At 39.1% G+C, this 18,405-nt stretch overlaps 1 protein-coding gene across 1 annotated transcript; it reads left to right on the top strand.

Annotated features, from left to right (window-relative positions):
• The first annotated feature begins 46 nt into the window (after positions 1–46).
• Positions 47–4,062, top strand: LOC311501509 (uncharacterized protein). Its single transcript, XM_084563387.1, has 5 exons — positions 47–306; positions 442–1,482; positions 1,584–1,739; positions 2,154–2,246; positions 2,817–4,062. The coding sequence occupies exons 1-5, from the start codon at positions 298–300 to the stop codon at positions 3,132–3,134; spliced, it is 1,617 nt and encodes a 538-aa protein (XP_084419513.1). The 5' UTR covers positions 47–297; the 3' UTR covers positions 3,135–4,062.
• The last annotated feature ends 14,343 nt before the right edge of the window (positions 4,063–18,405 follow it).

Below are 18,405 nucleotides of genomic sequence, written 5' to 3'. Positions count from 1 at the left end.
GATCTGTGTCAACCAAAGGTGTAACTTTTAAAAAGGACATGATTATAGCTCATGGGTCTACAAGTGGACTTCCTGATTTTGGACAGATTGTTCACGTTTTTGTTATTCAGGAGAGACTGTTTTTTATGGTTAAGAGACTTTGTGGATGGTATAGTGAGCATTACAGGGCTTTTGAGCTCACGTCATGTCCAACCAAAGACACAGATCTGATTGAGCTTAGTGACCTAGCAGATGACTACCCTCTGGCAGACTACTTTGTTGGATCTCTCAGAATGGTGACATTGAAAAGACACATACATGTATAAGGTATGATGACGTTTTGATTTAAAATTTAATGTTAATTGAACTGCCAATGAAAATAAGTCTCAACCTTAGATAAGTACTCTTGTACAAATATATTTTTATATTTATGTCTTTATATGTTTTTGTTTTTATTCACAGATTGTTGATGAAATGGCTGCTCCAGTGAAGCTCAGAGTCATCCTTGGAGAAAACGATTCCCAGAGACTGATCCTGCAGGATGGAATCCCAGAGACTATTGGTGAACTTGTTCAGCACATTAAGAGGCAGTGTGGGGTAGAGGATCACTTCAGGCTGCAATTTATGGATGCTGAGTTTGGCAATGAATTCACCAACTTGACTTCAGTGTTAGAGATCCAGGACAAAAGTACCTTAAAGCTTGTCTTTGATTCAGCTCCCGCTGCCTCTGCCCTGCCTGGTGGCTCCCCACCTCCACCCTGCTCCACTCCTGCCACATCATGGTCTGGTGATGACTCATCACTTTCATTTAGTAGCTTGTGTGACACAGACATCCTGTCTTCTCCTGAGTCCACCCCTTCAAGATCCTCTGGATGGCCTGTTGTTTTTGTTGTACCCCGTTTCCCATATGATTGTCAGCTTCAGCTGGACAAGGCCAATGCGGCATTCAAAGAAAGTGGAACTTTATTGGATCCAGATGTTAGACTTAAAACTGCCATTCTTGACAGTTTAGCTGAGGAAATTGTTCGGTACAAAGTGTACCCCTCAGACAGTGAGTTTGAAGAGGTTGCTGAAGCCCTTGTGTCATCCCATCCATGTTTGAAAGAGCCAGGCTCTGCCACTGGATATGGTGGCTGGAAGGTGAGCTTAAAGTACAAACTTGCTAACTACCGGAGGAAGCTCAAGCGGCTTGGATGTCCAGAAGTTGAACTGAATTCGCTGACAAATAAACCTGCAGACAAATGCAGTCCTGCTTATGGTGTGAAGAAGCCCAGAAGAGCAGAAGTAAATTACTGCCCCACCTACCCATCTGGTGAATCTGCAGAGACACTTGAAAAAATAAGAGAGACCCTGCTTTTAGAAGTAAAGAAAAGGAACAATCAGGGCACAGTGGCGGCCATGATGGAGAAGACCTTTGCACACAGAAGGCAAGAGGTTATTCGTGATGCACCCTTGATTGCTGATTTCAAAACCAAATGGCCGGCTCTCTTCTGTGTACGTGAGGTGGGTGAATAAATACAGAGCGCTCGTGATTTAGTGTAAGCCAAACAAATATGAGTAAGTAATTCAGTGTTGTGTACCTTTTTTTTCTTCTCTCATTTAAGCTAACTGCTGAATTCAAGAGGATTACAACCGTCAGTTTGCTGCCAAAGTTCTTCTCCCAACTGGATGCTCTATCTGCAAAGCTGATGAAGGTGTTTTCCAAGAAAGGGGGCGGTCAAGGAAGAAAGATCAAGAGCATCATGATACCCATCACCCAGGTATGAGGATAAAAAAAAGAAACTGAACAGCCATAATATTTATGTCATGCTTGACATTTTAAGGGAAAATGTAAGAGGGATGAAGGTAAATAAAACTAGATGGAGAGGGGGTAATGTACTTGATTGAAGAATGATTTGATAAAATACGAACGTCGGGCACATTTGACAATGTCCACTGACATTACAATGGTAGTTACTGTTTACTGGGACACATGAATAAATGTCTTGCTTGGAAATAAAACCAAACCACCCAAGGATAATGTAAGTTCACATATCATAAAAATATCAATCAAGTTTTTACATTAAAAAAAAAAAGTTAATTTCAGTGTTTGTTCAATGTTTGTGAAATCTTTTCTACCTGTTGATTTTAAAATTGCTTTTTGTTGTCAATTTTTTATTGTCCTACACACTCAGACCGATGCCATTGATGTCAGAAGAGAGTGCATCATCAAAGCCCTGTGTGTCTACTTAAATGAAGAGCCAGAGAACCTCGTGAAAGAATACATGGTATGTAATTTTGTTTTTATTCTCCAGTCCCAATTCTGACATCTGTAAACAACCCAGTTACACACTTAACCCTCCTGTTGTCCTCTGGGGTGAAACTGACCCAATCTGTTTTGGCTGGTCCTTCCTTCCTCTCTTCCTCAAATCTTTCTGTCCCTCCATCCCTCCTGTCTCTAATTTCCTTCCTTTCTTCCTCCCTTCCTTCTGTCCCTCCTTCCCTCCCTCCCTCCCTCCCTCCCACTCCTTCCTCTCTCCTTTCCTTGATTCTATTTCTCCTTTCCTCCATCCTTCTTTCCTTCCTTTCTCCATTCTTTCCTTCCTTCCTTTCTTGACCCAATCAGTTCCCCTCCTCCACCTTTCTCTCTCTTTCTTCCTTCTTTCCATCCTTCCTTCCTTCCTCCCTTCTTCTTTGTTCCAGGACAAAAGGAGGGTTAAGAAAAGACAATGTAATACTAGAATCTTTCACATAAGATAAGTGACAGCTGCTTTACAGAAATTTGTGTGTTTAAAAAATGGGACTACAGTACCATTTTGACATGCATATCCTCTATTTCCCCCCTTTCTTCTGTGAAGAACACAGATGGTGAAAGCAGTGAAGCTGCGATGATGAAGACTACATTTGGAATATTTGTCATTCGCAAAGAAGATGCAGAGCCAAAAGATGGACCGGAAGATGTAGGTATCATTCTGGAGGGCGTGCAAGTTCTGGATGAGCTCGGAAACGTACCACTTGCCGTGGGAATGTTGTTCGCACTTGTATACGCGCTCAACCTCAGCTATCCACCAGAGCTGCGATACACCTTCGAAGCTTTGCAGAAGCTTATCATGGAGCTTGATGGAAACCGACTCTCAAAAAAAATTCAAACACTGAAAACACTACTTGCACGTTAGTCATCCTCATTAGAGTAAACTACTGTTCAGGTAGCAGTGACTCTATTTGAAGCCTTTCAGGCATTTACCTTCAAATATGATAAGCTGTTGTTAATGTGTTTTGATACTTTAAACTGTTGATATTTGGAGGTTAGAGGAGAATAATGTTTAGAAGTGTTTCTTTAAACAAGGGAAGGAAAAAAAAAGTGTTGTCAAACAACAAAGTTTTCTTTTGAAACTTGAGATGATGCACAATGCTGTATTTAACATTTTTCTTTGCACACAGTTGCCAGGACCGTATTCTGCATATAGCTTCATAACCAGCTTTGATTTGTTTTTTGGTCATCAGAAAGCTCCAAATATAGACACCTAATACTGGTTGTTTAAGTGGTTTACACTTGAAATTTGAAATTGTTTGTATTTTCACAGCAACATGTTTTCAGCCAATTGCTTGAAAGTGAGTTTTGCCATTTCTGGTAAAGTGTTATTCCAACAAATCCAGTTTGCTTCGTGTTTTTCTTTTCCAAAACTTGACACCAGCTTGGGGAATTTAGGTTGACATTTGTATAAATTGTGGAATATAAAAATACTGTTAAATTATTTATTTTATTAATAATTATGGTTTTGTTGACTCAGCACAATTAATTAATGTAACTGTATTTAAAATAATGGTTGCAACTACCCATTTAAATTAAGTAACTCGTAATTATATCATACTAGTTTAAATGGCCCAACAAAAATATGTTAGTATGTAACATTTACCCTTGCAAATCTAGTTGGACATAATCCTAGTAATTAAGTCATAGTAACACAAATGCATCATGTTGATCCAACATATTTATATTTAGGTCACTCGACAAAATTGTTTCTGGCTAAATTAAAGCATTTTGTTTAGGTGGAAATTATTTCCATAATTTTATTACGTTCTGCGAACAAATGATTTTTTTGAGTGTAGTTCCAGATTTACTCAAACTCCATTTTGCTTATTCTGTCAACCTAAATAAAGGGAATTTAGAGACATATGAAACAGAGAAAAAGTTGTGAGGCTTGTATTTTCCGGTATTACTTCATAATCACGTTGTATCCAATCAGATATCATATTGTCATGTATCAACAATTATGTGTCATCAACAACAATACTCTCATCACATGTATCTGACCCAAAGTGGCTTGTGTTCAAAGGTGACCGAATTAAATTGGTGAGTGCATGCACATATATGTGTGTGGCCCCCTTACGCATTCATTTTCCTGTAATTAGTGCAAGCTCGTTAATTAAGCCACAAGGCACTCAATTATATTTCTCCTTCTAGAACTGACCTAAACCTGAGGGAGAACATGTTGAGCCGTCTAAGAAACAATGGCCCCGCTGATCTTGGAGTAATTATCAATTACTATGCTAATTCATCACTCACCATCAATCCCCTCTCAAAAGCCTCATGTTGGCTGACAAACGTGAATGCCCCTGTTGATGAACTGCATGTCAAAGAACAAAAAAAAGAAAGAAAAATTTAAATGATGACCTATAGTTAGGCATGTCTTTGCCCATGCTTTGCGGTTGAATCATTGATGGAGAATGAATATGGCACTGGAAGACACTTTGTGTCTGAGTTAGGTGCAGCAAAAGTACAAAGTGTTACTGAATTTTCAATTTGCAATAAAATGAGTGATGACAAACAGACTCTTCGGAAAAGGGCATCTGCGTTCTTTTGCACGGAAACAAAGGATAAATGAGGATATGTGAAGATGGAGAGAGATGCATCAGGGTGTAGGGCAGATTGGAAGGACTGATTTAATGCGTTCATAATCAGAGTACAGTCTTGGTTCTGTATCCCGTTTCCCAGGGAGAGGGCAACACATTCATAAGCCCTTCTCACAGTGACACTACCTCCTGATTAACTGCCCCCTGAACGCACAGCTTTAAATCACCGAAGTCCTAGACACACACTCACTCTCATACAAATGCAGGCATATACAGCTTCACAAGCACACACACTACATGCAGCAGGTCAGTGTCCCTATCCACAGCGCATTAAATCACAAAGTTCAGCCGAAGCACTGACTGATCTTTCCCCGTGACAGCACTGAGGCACAGGTGACCTTGTGAATCGTCATCAGTGAATGTAGAATACTTACGATTATGCACACCATGGCCTTTCTAACAGCTTGTAATATGGTGATCAATGGTTCCCATGTTTTTGCTCGGTGTTGCCGAAAGGTCCTCTACAATTATCTCAAACGTCTTTCATCAACACCACAGTTCAGATTATATTAGACAAATAGTTGTATTACACTTGGAGTGGAAAAGGCTGAATGTTTCAAACGTTTATCCAATACTCTTAAAAATCCATGTTATCAATTTCCTTTTAATTGAGTTAAACCGTTAGACTGGTGTAGCCAGGCTAGTAACACATATGGATTTCATACGTGGCGTGTTTCAACCAAAAATTCCTCTGACACGCAATTGGATAGTCCTACAACCAATCAGAGCCATTTTGTTGTAAACAAAATCAAACCACAGCATAAAGCCCATCCAAAGGATTTAATCGGCCTGTCAGATCATTGCTAAATCTTTTGCAAATCAACTCCCAACATAGCAACCTTGGAACAACTTTCGCCCACAGAAATGTTGTGGGCAAGGGAAGTCTTCCAGGGTACAAAACATTTTCATTTATGCATTCCGATTAGCTAGCTAGATTTTGCCAGTAACCAACAGCTTTTTAACGGTTGGATTATTCTGTAGGTTAGCTATATAATTTTTAGTTTTTTCAATTGCAGAGGGCACCTAGATTCAAGCTATATATGACTCCTGGTTGAGAATCAGTAGTTTTGTTCTTTTTTCCCATTTTCAGGAAACAGTATGAATCTACTTATTACACAAGATGATGGTACATATTTCAGCAGCTGCTTTCATGGGATCAGTTCCTCCTTACATGATAAAAGAATAGATCCTTAAATCCAACAGGATGCGCCTAAGAGCCCTTGTCTCCTGCCCTCTCACACACCACCAGCATGTAATAAGGCAATGCTTCTTGGTACAACCTGGCTAAAGAACAGCTTTCATCCGATGCACTCTACCATCTGCTCCCCACTCCCTCTTCTTCGGCCCTGTCCTCTCAGCCTGCTTACGTATTGATAAAGGCACCGCCCATGAAATATCAGGCCCCCGTCCACTGGTAATTGATTGTTTGCAGTTTGATAATACATAAGCGTGGAGACTTGCGCTTGTCAGCTGTACTCTAAAATAAATGCAGCCATAGATTTCCAATTAAAGGTGGGTGGCAGGGCTATTAGTTAGCTCTAAAGGTAGCTGTCAGGGAGCGGAATAAGGCAAGGTCTATAACCACTGTGATAAGGCAGATGTGTGTGTGTGTGTGGGGGGGGGGGGTTATCCATCTCTGGACACACCAACACATCAGCAGCAATGTAGATATATAGAACTCTATACGGGATTAGTTTAAGAGATCTGTTAACAGCAGAGAGAGTTATACCTTTAATACAGTGTCTGCAGTTGAATTAAGTCATTGCTGGTGATCTTGCAAGATGTGCTTTCTGACAGTATTGGATTTGTAGGACCTTTGCATCCATCGAACTCAATGGTTTAGTGAAAAACTGACATCTGTCCGATTAATTATATAGGAACTCAAGGAAAATGCCATGTCATCGCACCAAACCAACACCACGTGATGAAATTATACCATGAGCCTCAGGGGTTGTTCTTCATATTGGAAAGTTTTAGGTTTGATTTTTTTATCAATAGTGGCATTTTTGGCTTTTTTATATAGACTCGAAGGCATTGTGTGAAGAAAATGAGACAAGGTGACATTTAAAGGTCTGTGGCCTAGTGGTGGAAAAGTCAAATCAATGTATTTATGCAATCGATGAGGTTGATGTGTCGGTGGAGACCTAATTTTGAGTACTTCTAAACTATTACCACTTTCTGCTACTATCTACTCTACTACATTCATTTGATAGCTTTATTTACTAGTTTAAATTTTGTATTATTATGAATTATTATGAAGTTTATGAATTTAATAAAGAGCCTTTAAAATACAAAGCATTGTTAAAGATTAAACTAGTGGTATTTTAACCATTCTGGCTAGTAGTCAAGGTCACATTTTCAGACACTAAACATCTTACATTGTTTCATTTTCATAAATGTTTAAATGTCTTACCAAAAACTCCCAGACAGTTTAAAAACTGAAGATACACTGGTGCATTTTCTTCTTTCCCCTCACATCAATCATTTGATTAAGCCTCAGATTTATCTGGTGTCACTGTATAAAAGGCTGTATGCAGTAAAGTAGTTCAAATTAGCTCTGCATCCAGCAGCTACAGCAGCAACAAGCTGGGTACACACGCTGATGCTTCAGTACTGATAATCTAATGATGCCATATGATATATATATATATATATATATATATATATATATATGATATAAATATAGATATATATAACTAGATTTAACTGTACTGGTACTTCCAGTACTACACTTTGCTGCTAAGAACTCTGTACTGCTACTGGGGATTTTTAGTGAGTTTTTTTTGTTTTTTGTACTTGTTATGGAGTATTTCTACAATGCTGTATTGGTACCTCTAATATACCCACTACGTCTTTCACCACTGTTGATTACGACATACAACATTAACACCCCAGTTACACCATTAAGCCATGGAAAAACAATCTTGACTCAAAGTCAAACTACTATTTTTGTCATGAACATCTGGTTAGAGCTTACAGTCTTCATAACCTACTTGAGTTTACATGTCATGTGATGACAATAGAGGCATCTGCATGACAGCTGAGTGAATCCAGCCCCTGACAAAGACTCTGAGATGAATATAAAAACTGTGGTTGTAAACAATGCTGAGTTTGTCTGAAGAGACATTATATGCACCATTCTGTCCACTTTCTTCAGTCTTCAGTTTCCCTGCATTGTACTTTACATGCATCTTTATCTAAAAGAGGGGGTATGCTTATACCAGTCCATGTGCCTCAAGGGCTGAAATTTGAGATCTGAGCCCTGAATTGCTTTCCTTTTTTGCATTGAGACGTTATTTGCATTTTTTTTAGCCTTTGCATTAGCTTGAATACATTTTCCCACTCTCCTGTGACCTATTGCATCCAAATGGCATTGTTATCCCCCCAGCAGCTGAATATTTTTTTGGTCACTGCACCACTCTTGGTAGACTTAACACAATGCTGAGTGTCAAATGTCCCAAAATCAAGTCTGCCTGATATGCTGGAAGCAGAATATCAGACTCCAAATTCACACATTTTAACGTTTGGTTGAGCAAAGTCTGAAAATGAGCTGTATTCATGTAGGACTTGGTGTAGTCAACGAGGACAACGAGTGACACTGGCTGTTGCACATGTTCTTATAGCTGAAATGGAACAGGAAATTATTGTCAAACGAGGAAGAGGAAGTGTTAAAAGTGAACAAACGAGTGATGGCAAGTATGGTGGAGAACAGTGAGATGAAATCTGAAGGAAAGGAGAGAGTGAGACTGATCAACTGAGAGGGAAGAGTGTGTCTACTGGGAGAACAAGTGCCCCTTATCACTCTGTCCCCTGGTGTTGCCTGTCACCAACATCTCTAGATAACAAGGTTCCTCTAGCTTCATTTCAGCCACTTCCTAAAAAAAGCCCTGCCTTGCTCTGGCAGATGAAGCCTGCACACCTTGAACATGCGTATAATAAGGTTATACGGGTTAGGCTTCATACAGTGTAGCCTTATTTCTTCTTCATGCTTATATTCATTGATTATATTCTTATTAACAGCATAGCGTCAAGAAAGATGTGATCTGCTCGCAGAAAACCAGAGTAGCTCGCATTGCAGAATCTTCTCCTCTCCGATGGATACGTTTGCTTATTCATCTCAACCCTTATCACAGACACACACCCACACACCCACACCAGAGATCAGATCTTGCTTATTTGATTCTCAAATCATACCAGTATCATGAGAAGTGCCTCGGGTCAGCGCTGAGAAGACAAACCCCCATTTAAAAATTCTATAAAGTCCATGCATAGTATAGGATAGTAGTCATGCATAGTAACACACATAATCAAACCCAAGTCAAACCGTGAGAGGCCTCACTCAGTCAATAACGACATGATTTGGGGATCTGGGGGGAAGGAAACGAGACCATAGACAAACATACACTGTCTCAAAACAAGTGTCACTCCAGTTCTCCAGCACAGCTCCTTCATCAAGCTTAAATTTTCTTGAGACTTCTGTTGTCATGGAAACGATAAGTTTGAAGCATTAAACCATTCCATCAAGCCACACTAGCCTCCAAGCTCTCTCCACTCACACACACACACACACGCACACACTAAAAACTAATCACCACTTTCTTCACAAATCCCTCCTCATAGATCTCTCACTGCTCTCTGGGGACTCTCCACAGCATATTAATCAACGTAATTGAAATAGTTGATTACATCACTTCACGCCTCATCCCGGTTTGAGGGACCGCGTGTGCGCGTGTGCAGCGAGCATTAAACATGCGGTAAAAGAACACTGGGATGTGTGCACATCTGTGGCTGAAAGGCATTAGAGCAGATGCCATTAAAAAAAGTGATCTAGACACAATAACTACAGTTGTCTCCACTGTAGAGCCATTACTCGCACTTCTTTAAAATGAAAGTGCAATGGTGTTAATACTCATACCATATTTTACAACCACTATAACATTAACTAATGCGCTAAAAATGGGCTCCGGCAACCAAGTTTGTAGTGCTCATGTGAAGCATATAGTAAGTCACATGATTGTGATCCAATAGCCTGCTGAACAGGCACAAATGCATTTCCTGTTGTAGTCTTGAACAAGAAATAGACAAGCATTAAACATGCGGTAAAAGAACACTGGGATGTGTATACACATTTCCCTTTTCAATTTTGGTTGTTTAGCGTCACACCGGGACAGGTCCTAAAAAGTGAAGCCAAAGAAGGTAGAGCTCCCCCTGGTGGCTGGCTGCAGTATAGGTCATAAGCTCCACCCCCTCCATGTTAGTGGACGGGACTCTGACCTAACTAAGTAGCGAGTAAGTAAGTGAGTCTGGCGGAAGTGTGGGCCAGTCATCGATAACTCCACTCTCAGATTATACTGTACAGCCTTTGGCTCCAAACACACAAGATGGAGCCTCCTGTATGCCTGGAATTCTAGCGTTAGTTTTACCAGGAAGGAAGTGGAGACACATTGTCCATATTTTACACAGTATATGATCACACACGACAAACAATCCATTTTCAAAGGCATTTACAACCACATCGAACGCTCAGATGGTCATAAATCATATTCGATATGTCCTACAACTGGCAACACAATATCCATTATAAGTAAAATGACATCTGGCTCTTGATGAATGGCACATTTTAATGGTATACACTGGAACAAGCCTGATCCACATAGGACCCAAAGGCTATACTAGTCTATACTTGTGTTCTTCTGGACACGTAAAATGTCATCTGTCCCTGTTCAAATACTGTTCCAGTAGAAAGTACGACCAAGTGCAGTCAAAATACCTAAACATTTTATTGAAGATGCATTCCGAGGTATTGTAAGCATGGACGTAGTACAGCCAAGTATCCCAGAATGCATTTCACATGTGTCATCAAGTATGTTGCTTTAAAACTCTGATGTACTGCAAAATACAGAGACATTTACCTGGCACTGATAGGCTTAGCGAGCATTTTGTGAATTTGTTGGGACAAATGTTTTAAGATAAGGGACTTTAATAAATTATAAATAATTTACTGTCATCTAATGCAACGATTAGTCACACAAATGTTGTCCGGAGTTTATGAGCCAGTGACCTAAAGTTACCATTTAGTCTCCATTTTTAAGTTACATAATGTTACTTCTTGTTGTAAATATAAAGATAATATGAATGAAAATATCATTACTATCGTTATAGTAACGATATTGTTATTAAGTGATGGCATGTCATGACAGATTTATTGTATAGCAGCCTTAGCTTAGTTGTTTATGATTAAAGTAGTATATCGAAATGATTCAGAAACATAAACTGAAATTTTCAAAAACTGCGCTGCGCAGGTTATTGATCTTGTTTCGTTACTAAATGCACTCCTAGCTGTGTATTTGTAATTTTATAAACAACCAAAAACTGTAATCACTCTTGTCAGGGAGAAAGGACTGTATTTCTCCACTTTCCCTCTTCAGTTCCTCCTTCCAATTCATCTTACTCATATCGATTCTGGCTTTACACTATTTTTCAAAAGACCACAACCACTCAGCCGTAACCTTTTGGCCCGTAATGTCTCTATGCCTCACAAGTAGTGAGGTAATTGCTCCTTTTTATACTTACATGCCAGTGCAGGTGTAAAACCTGGATAGCTGTAATCTTTTTTGGTAATCCCACAAAGAAATGCATGAGGTTCTCAAGTAGCTCTGAATTAATGTGACAACAAAGACAATGTGGAGGCAATGATTAGATGTTTACATAAAGCAGCAGAAACTTAGGAAAATTGCTTTTGTAATAGAGGTTACATGGGCATGTTTAGCACAATGGGCATCGTTGTCAGAAAAAACATTTAACCTGTAGTGAACTTGGCACAGCAACATGCAAAGCAAATATGGGATTAAAAAAACTGTATAGTATGCGTAACAAGAACCATTTCCTAATGACTTTAATGGGCAAGTTTGTTTCATGATGAAGAAACTAAAGACAAGAGAATCAATCTTTCTCTTGATGCTGTAAAGTTGCTGCACTGAGTGCAAAGCACAGCAAACATGATCTGCTGAAAGATCAGTGACATGCTTGTCTGTTTGCAGCATACAATTAAATTAAAGACAGATAATGTCTAGAGGAGAGCGCCATAGTGATACGGTGACATCAAGATCTGAACCCAGGTTGAATAAATAGTTAAAACTTATAGTGGATTTCAGATGCATCAAAAAATGTTAACTCATAATGTAGTAATATAACCCGGCACTAATCGTTATATAACGCCCAAAGCCCAAACAGCAACCTCCGGGACTTCAACATGAAGTCAATGTGAAGAATCAAAAATGGTAGCTCCTTGAACGGCCAGCTCCTTGAATTTGTTGACTGCAGTCTGAGTGGATATAAGTACTAAACAAAATCTAAATCTAATATTTTGGGTAGTTTTGTGTGCATCTGAACTTTTGGGAAGGAAACCATCTGGCATCTAGCTGCAAACGCAAGTCAATCGCCTTAGACGTCCATGCTCTACTACAAAAATAAGCACGCCTACAACAAACTAATATGCCTGGTCATGACAATTGTGTAGAATATTAAGGTTTAAGTTATGCATAATTTAGGTTGTGGCCACTTTGAGCGAATGCCATCGTTTAAGTGTAGTTTCTGACTTTCTAAAGAATCCCCCATCATTCAGAAACCAGAGTGAAAAACTGCTCTCGTGGTCAAAATGAGCCAAAACCTGAGCTGAACCGTCAGGGGACGAGGCTTTTTATGTGCTCTGGACGGAGCTATGCTATATTATTAGATTACTTCCAGCAACCAATAAACATCAAGGTCGGAGCCACAGTGTCCTGATAATATTCCAAACATTGTGGATAAAATAACAGGTAAGGGAGGTGATAATGACATTAAGTGCTTTTTAACGAGAGGGCTTTTAACCCAATAGCGAATGACTTCACTGACTGGACTAAGAACATTATTAAACACAGCGGAAGGTAAAAATGTAGCTGCCTCAAATGTAAGAAAAGCTTTTTTATTATTAGTATTATTTATTTAAGCCTATATCCTTAAGGAAGTAGATGGATATTTGAAGACACACCCAGATTAATTTTCCGGCTGAGAGTTAGATAAGAAGATTAATACCGCTCTCATATTTGTGAATTCAATGCATTATATCTCACTTATTTAATCCATACAAAAAGGAAAGCGTGAAAACAACAATTTGTGGCTTTGGTTTTGTAAAATGAAATGCAATAACAGAAACACGGTGAAAAGCAAGGCAGAATAAATACTGATCAAACGCTTGCATCATAGTTCCACAATGACCTTGTTTACAATAAAATTCTCTTCTGACACTTAACGGAGGCCCCATTCACCGATAGCTCTGAGCTTAAAAAGTTGTGGCTGCATAATCCTGTCATCTTACAACAACCTCTTGCTCCATCTTTCCCATCACTCATCAGTGTAATTTCTGCAGCTGGGAAAATCATGCATAATTACTTTTTCCTGTATGAACCTGTACACGTGATTATTTTTTTTCAGTTTTGATGGGACCTTTAGGGCCACATGCAACAAAAAAACAAAAACAAAAACGTGATTAGAAAAGCGCAATTTGCTGCCTTGTTAGAATTGCGCAGTTCCCTTTTAGCTCCTTTTATAAGCACATAATGAATCAGAATGACTATTTACCGACTTTGGTCTCATCAGAAAGAAAAGAAGAACATTTTGTGATTCTCGTTTATGGGAAAATTAAGTGATTAAGACCGGGTTTTGTTATTCCGTTTGCTGCTTTTTCGAATCAATGAAAGGAGCAATTGAGAAAGCCTTGTTTCAGGTTTGCTTTTAGTACGGTTGGTTTCAGGGACCTGCTGTTTGGTGAATCTAGGTTGAGTGCGCAGCATATTTTACCATGGAAATTTACCATTGCATTTGCAAAATTACACAGAGGAACATTATCTGATTTGGCAACCGTGTCAGTAGCAATATTTTTGACAGTGCTCTCTAAAACCCAAATTATTAATAAAATATCACATTTTCAGTAACCTGCAAAACATATTGGGTAAGAATGATGAAAAAGAAGTTGTTCAATTTGTTTGACTGCTGAGAAATATGAGCACAACTGTCTACAGTACAGATGCTAGCAGCTCTGCATGGTTGCACTTATGCAAAGTGAATTGACAGTTAGCTTGGGAATATGCTAACGCTAATCCCTGTAAACAGATATCTCCATATGAATATGCAAACTCTGTATTATGCATTTCTCTTTTAGTCCGTTTGTATTCTGAGTAGTATTAACCAGTCACATTTGAGGCTTTGGTTGCATAGTGGTAAAGAGTTTAGAGGCTTAAGGTGCTGTCATCGCCTCTCAACAAGCAAGCTAACATGTCACATTTGTCAAGCAAATGCCTTAAACAAAGATGTGTAAGTGACTGCTGAAACAATCCTAAAGTGGAAGTTGTCTCTCAACTCCTTCATCATATCTCAAGTCACTTGAGATTTAAGAAAAGTTTTTTTCTTAATGCATTGCAGAGCTATTCAGCTGTCCAAGTGTAAAGGTCTACAATGGACTGATTTTAAAATGTATTTTGTTTAATACTGGTGTACATTGCTCACGTGATCTAGGAGAATACAAGTTATTAAAAGTCGTTAAAAGACAGTGGTTGTGATCAGCTCAAACCCCCCAAGAAAACTTGATTGCATAGCATGATAACTGTAAATATTACTTTCCAGTGTTACGTTGCACATTTAAATTTGACTTTATGATAGGGGATATATGAAAGGTTAAACTAATTATTTACAGTATTGAGTTATTACATCTAGCACAGTGCTCTGACACAGCTGGCTAAACATAGAAAATTCCTTTCAAACACTACAGGTACGGATACAGACTGATAGCTGTTGCATTTCAGCCCTCAATCATAAGCCAGCCTGGTGTGTTTTACTAAAATACCCGTGAGACAAAGCAAGCAACACACACCATAAGAAACATTTTTATTCCCCACACATGTGGAGGGAAAGGGAGAGGCCAGGCAGCCTTTCAACTGACTCTTTCATGTAAACAAAAAAAAAAGGAAAAGATATAGCCTGGAGTTTGGGAACAATCTAGAACAACTTGGACCTGCCTCTGTCATTGAGGCTGCCTCTCTCAGGGGTTCTCACAAGCTGGGATTGATTTCTAGTGTGGAGGTCCTCCCTGCTGTCCTGTCTGTGGCGCACCTCAGACGTTCTAAAGGCTTTACAGCGCTGCTGCTCAGCAGGGTAAATAGAAGCAGTGGAGTAAAGAAGAGTGGCAGCGTTCTTTAACCTGGATATACAGTATATGTACCCACACAGTACATTTCACTTTGGGTCCTTAACTGAGACTAGTATTTCTTTTAAACAACAACAAAAAAAAGTCAGCTCCATGACCCTGTTAATTTCATCAACAAAAACTGTCGTTCATTTGTCTTGATGAACAAAGTAATGAGTCAAGGCCCAGACTATGATCAAATGTTTCCCACTTTTGGTAACGAATGAAAACACTCTTTTCATGCAAAGTCTTCACCCAATATCTATTGTTCAGTAGGTTTTGCAGAATAACCTGCTGTACTGCCGTCAATGGTTTTCTGCATTTAACCCATCCGTTCATACACAAAAGGAGCACACAGGGAACGGTTTGGGGGTTATCAACCATTGACGTATGGAGATTTGAACCAGTGACGCTGTGACCCCAAGTCTGCTTCTCTAAACACTAGTCCACCAGAAGCAGCATTCAGCAACAAGTTTTTCAGCAATGTGATCCCATGTCACTATCTTCAAAATAAGACACGCTCACAAACTATATTAATTTACGATTTCTATGACAGGGAGGAAGGACAAATTAGCATGCAGGCAGAAGCCAACATTTATAAAAACAACATTATTTAGTAGGATATCTTTCATTTTGATGTAAGATTTAATGAATATATAAAATATAAAAATGCAAAAAAAATAGACAAAAACATTTTTTAGAATTTGATGAGTAAATCAAAACTAAATCACTGCTTGGTGCCAGAATTAACACTGGTGAATGATATGTTCCTTCTTTAGAAAAGAGGAGGCAGTCTGCACATACATTTTAGCTGACAAATTGTGTGGGACAGTTTTTTTTTTTTTTTTTTACACTTGCAGAATGATGTATAATGCATGCCGACTGAGACATAAACATATTCTGCCTGTGACTATGTCTTTTGTTTTACTGTGTGTATGAGTCTGTGTCCCTGTGGAGCTGCTGGTGGGAAAAAATGGGAGGATGGGTGGGGTTTGCACTGATGAAGACACATAAACCAAAACAACTCCTCCAAAGTTCTAATTATATGATCAATGAGCGCTATATTCCAAAGTCATCGCACAGAATCAGTGTCTGACTTTCCCGGCTCCATTCATCATGGAGAGGCAAAGCAAGGCCGGTTTAAGGTGGTGTTTACGTAGACTATACACTGCATACTATTTATACCGTGCTGAATAAATAGGATGGTTTACTTGCCCTTGCTCCACAAATGCAGCTCAAAAAATAAACAACAAAAAACATTACTGAGAACCAGGAGACAGAACAATAATTGTGCCTGTTGTTGACGTTCCACTCCACGGACAGGTGATTCCAAACTAGGGGTCACGTGCCGTTTGCAGGGGATACTTTGAAAAACATGTAAAGTAGCTCAACTAATCTCAAAAAGACATATATTATTGTAATCTTGTGTTAGCTAAACACTTGCACTGGCATTAGATAAAAATGGCTAGCATGTGTCCAGATTACACAATGGACAGGGAAAGCCAATGAATAAATATTCAGAACTTTTGACAAAAAGTTTTAAATAATTGATTAAATGGTTAAAAAAAAAAAAAAAAACAGTTGTTGTATTGTTAATCTTAAGAGAGAAAAAAGTAATACATAAATATTATAGGTAACACTATTAAAACCAAGTTTGGTAAAAAGAAATAGATTAATAGTTTTAAATAGTTAGCTAAAGCTAATGAATAAATGGTTTAAAATGGTTATCTAAAGGCAACGTATAAACGTTTAATTCAATGACTTAAGCTAATGGATGGATACCTGGTTTTAAATATTTAGATAAATGATCAAAATACCCAGGATCTGTCTCTCTGTGTTGTAACAGCATGATGACAAACTCGATTACAAACATGATTAAGTAAGAAATTATTAGGGTAGCCGGGTTCATCTCAATGAGCTGTGGGGAACATTGGAGAGGAAATGTAGCTGTTCTGAAATATGTCTTCATTATCTGAGCTCTTTGTTAGCCAAACTAAGAAACACTTCCCTAAAATTCTTCAGATATCTTTCATTCCATAACTGCACGAGCAATCAAATCCTTAAGTGTCCCACCAGCAATTGATTGCTTGCACAAACAAGATGATTTGAGAACAACAACAGCAGTATTTTAGCAGGTGTGGTGAATAAACACAGTCTAATTAGGGCAGGACACCAGGAGATTGATGTGGAGACAGTGGAGAGATTCAGCCACCTGTTTGTTTCAGCACCATTTTCCATCTCCACTCCTTCCCGGCACCTCCTCTGCAATCACAGGCAAGGTTAAGATATTCCACTCTAATGAAAATCAGAAAGCTGACATCACGTCAAGCTGTATTCCATCACGCTGTGTGTCGTATTCTATCATATCAGCACAAAATCCACTGTTGCTTGACCCTTCTGGCACTGCTATAGCAGGAATTTGGCAGAAAGAATGAGAAACTAAAGGAAAAGAAGAAACTGGAGTTAGTGGCTTATTAAACTGGCATAAAACAAGCTTGATTACTGATGACTGAGACTCAACGCCAATCCAAGTGATAACAGTTGCAAAATGACTGGTCTGAAGTGCCCAAGGCTTATACTTTTTGGTAGCGAATTCCTATTAGTCTGCCACACTCGTGAAAGTTAAAAAATAAAAAAGTTGGAATACTAAACAAGCAACTTGGAAATTTCAATTTTAGTAGTCTAACCTTAGCCCAGAAGGCTGATATATTGTTATGAATGAAAATGTCACAAGCACCAACGTCCTCGCAGGTGATGGTGCGCTGGCTAACATTCCAGGGGCCCGTAATGCAGACAGTGAAAATTAAACTGTCACTCACTTAACACCCTACGATTCATAGTTACACATTTTATGAATAACAATGACAGACTGCTGCAAGAGCGTGCCAGATGATTTGATGGCTCTTGAGTAATGAGAGTGGAGTTTGAATGAGTTGCAGAAGCTGTTGATGCGGCGCCATAAATTTTAAATACGGCAAATTCCTCGGCTCGTGACATTTAAAATTTGAGATCATGGTACGATCATGATGCCGTAAGCCCCTCAGGAGTAAAAGGATGTAATTGGATTGAGAGCGCGCGGCTCTCGAAAAACATAAAAGTTAATTGATTCACGCAGATAAAACACTGAGGGCCAGTTGATTTGTGCTGCGCTCGGAGGTTGGAGGTTAGATCGGGGAGGTAGGAAGGCAGGAAGTGGGAAGGTTGAGAGGTTAGGAAGACACAGAGGATGTGTGTGTGTGTGTGTGTGTGTGTGTGTGTGTGTGTGTGTGTGGGGGGGGGGGGGGCAGATTTAAGCGATTTATGCATTTTAAATG

The sequence above is a fragment of the Chelon labrosus genome, assembly GCF_963514085.1.
Source record: "Chelon labrosus genome assembly, chromosome: 16".
Lineage (NCBI taxonomy): Eukaryota > Metazoa > Chordata > Actinopteri > Mugiliformes > Mugilidae > Chelon > Chelon labrosus.
Note: the sequence above shows the minus strand (reverse complement) of the source record. Positions and strands in the feature narration are given on the sequence as shown.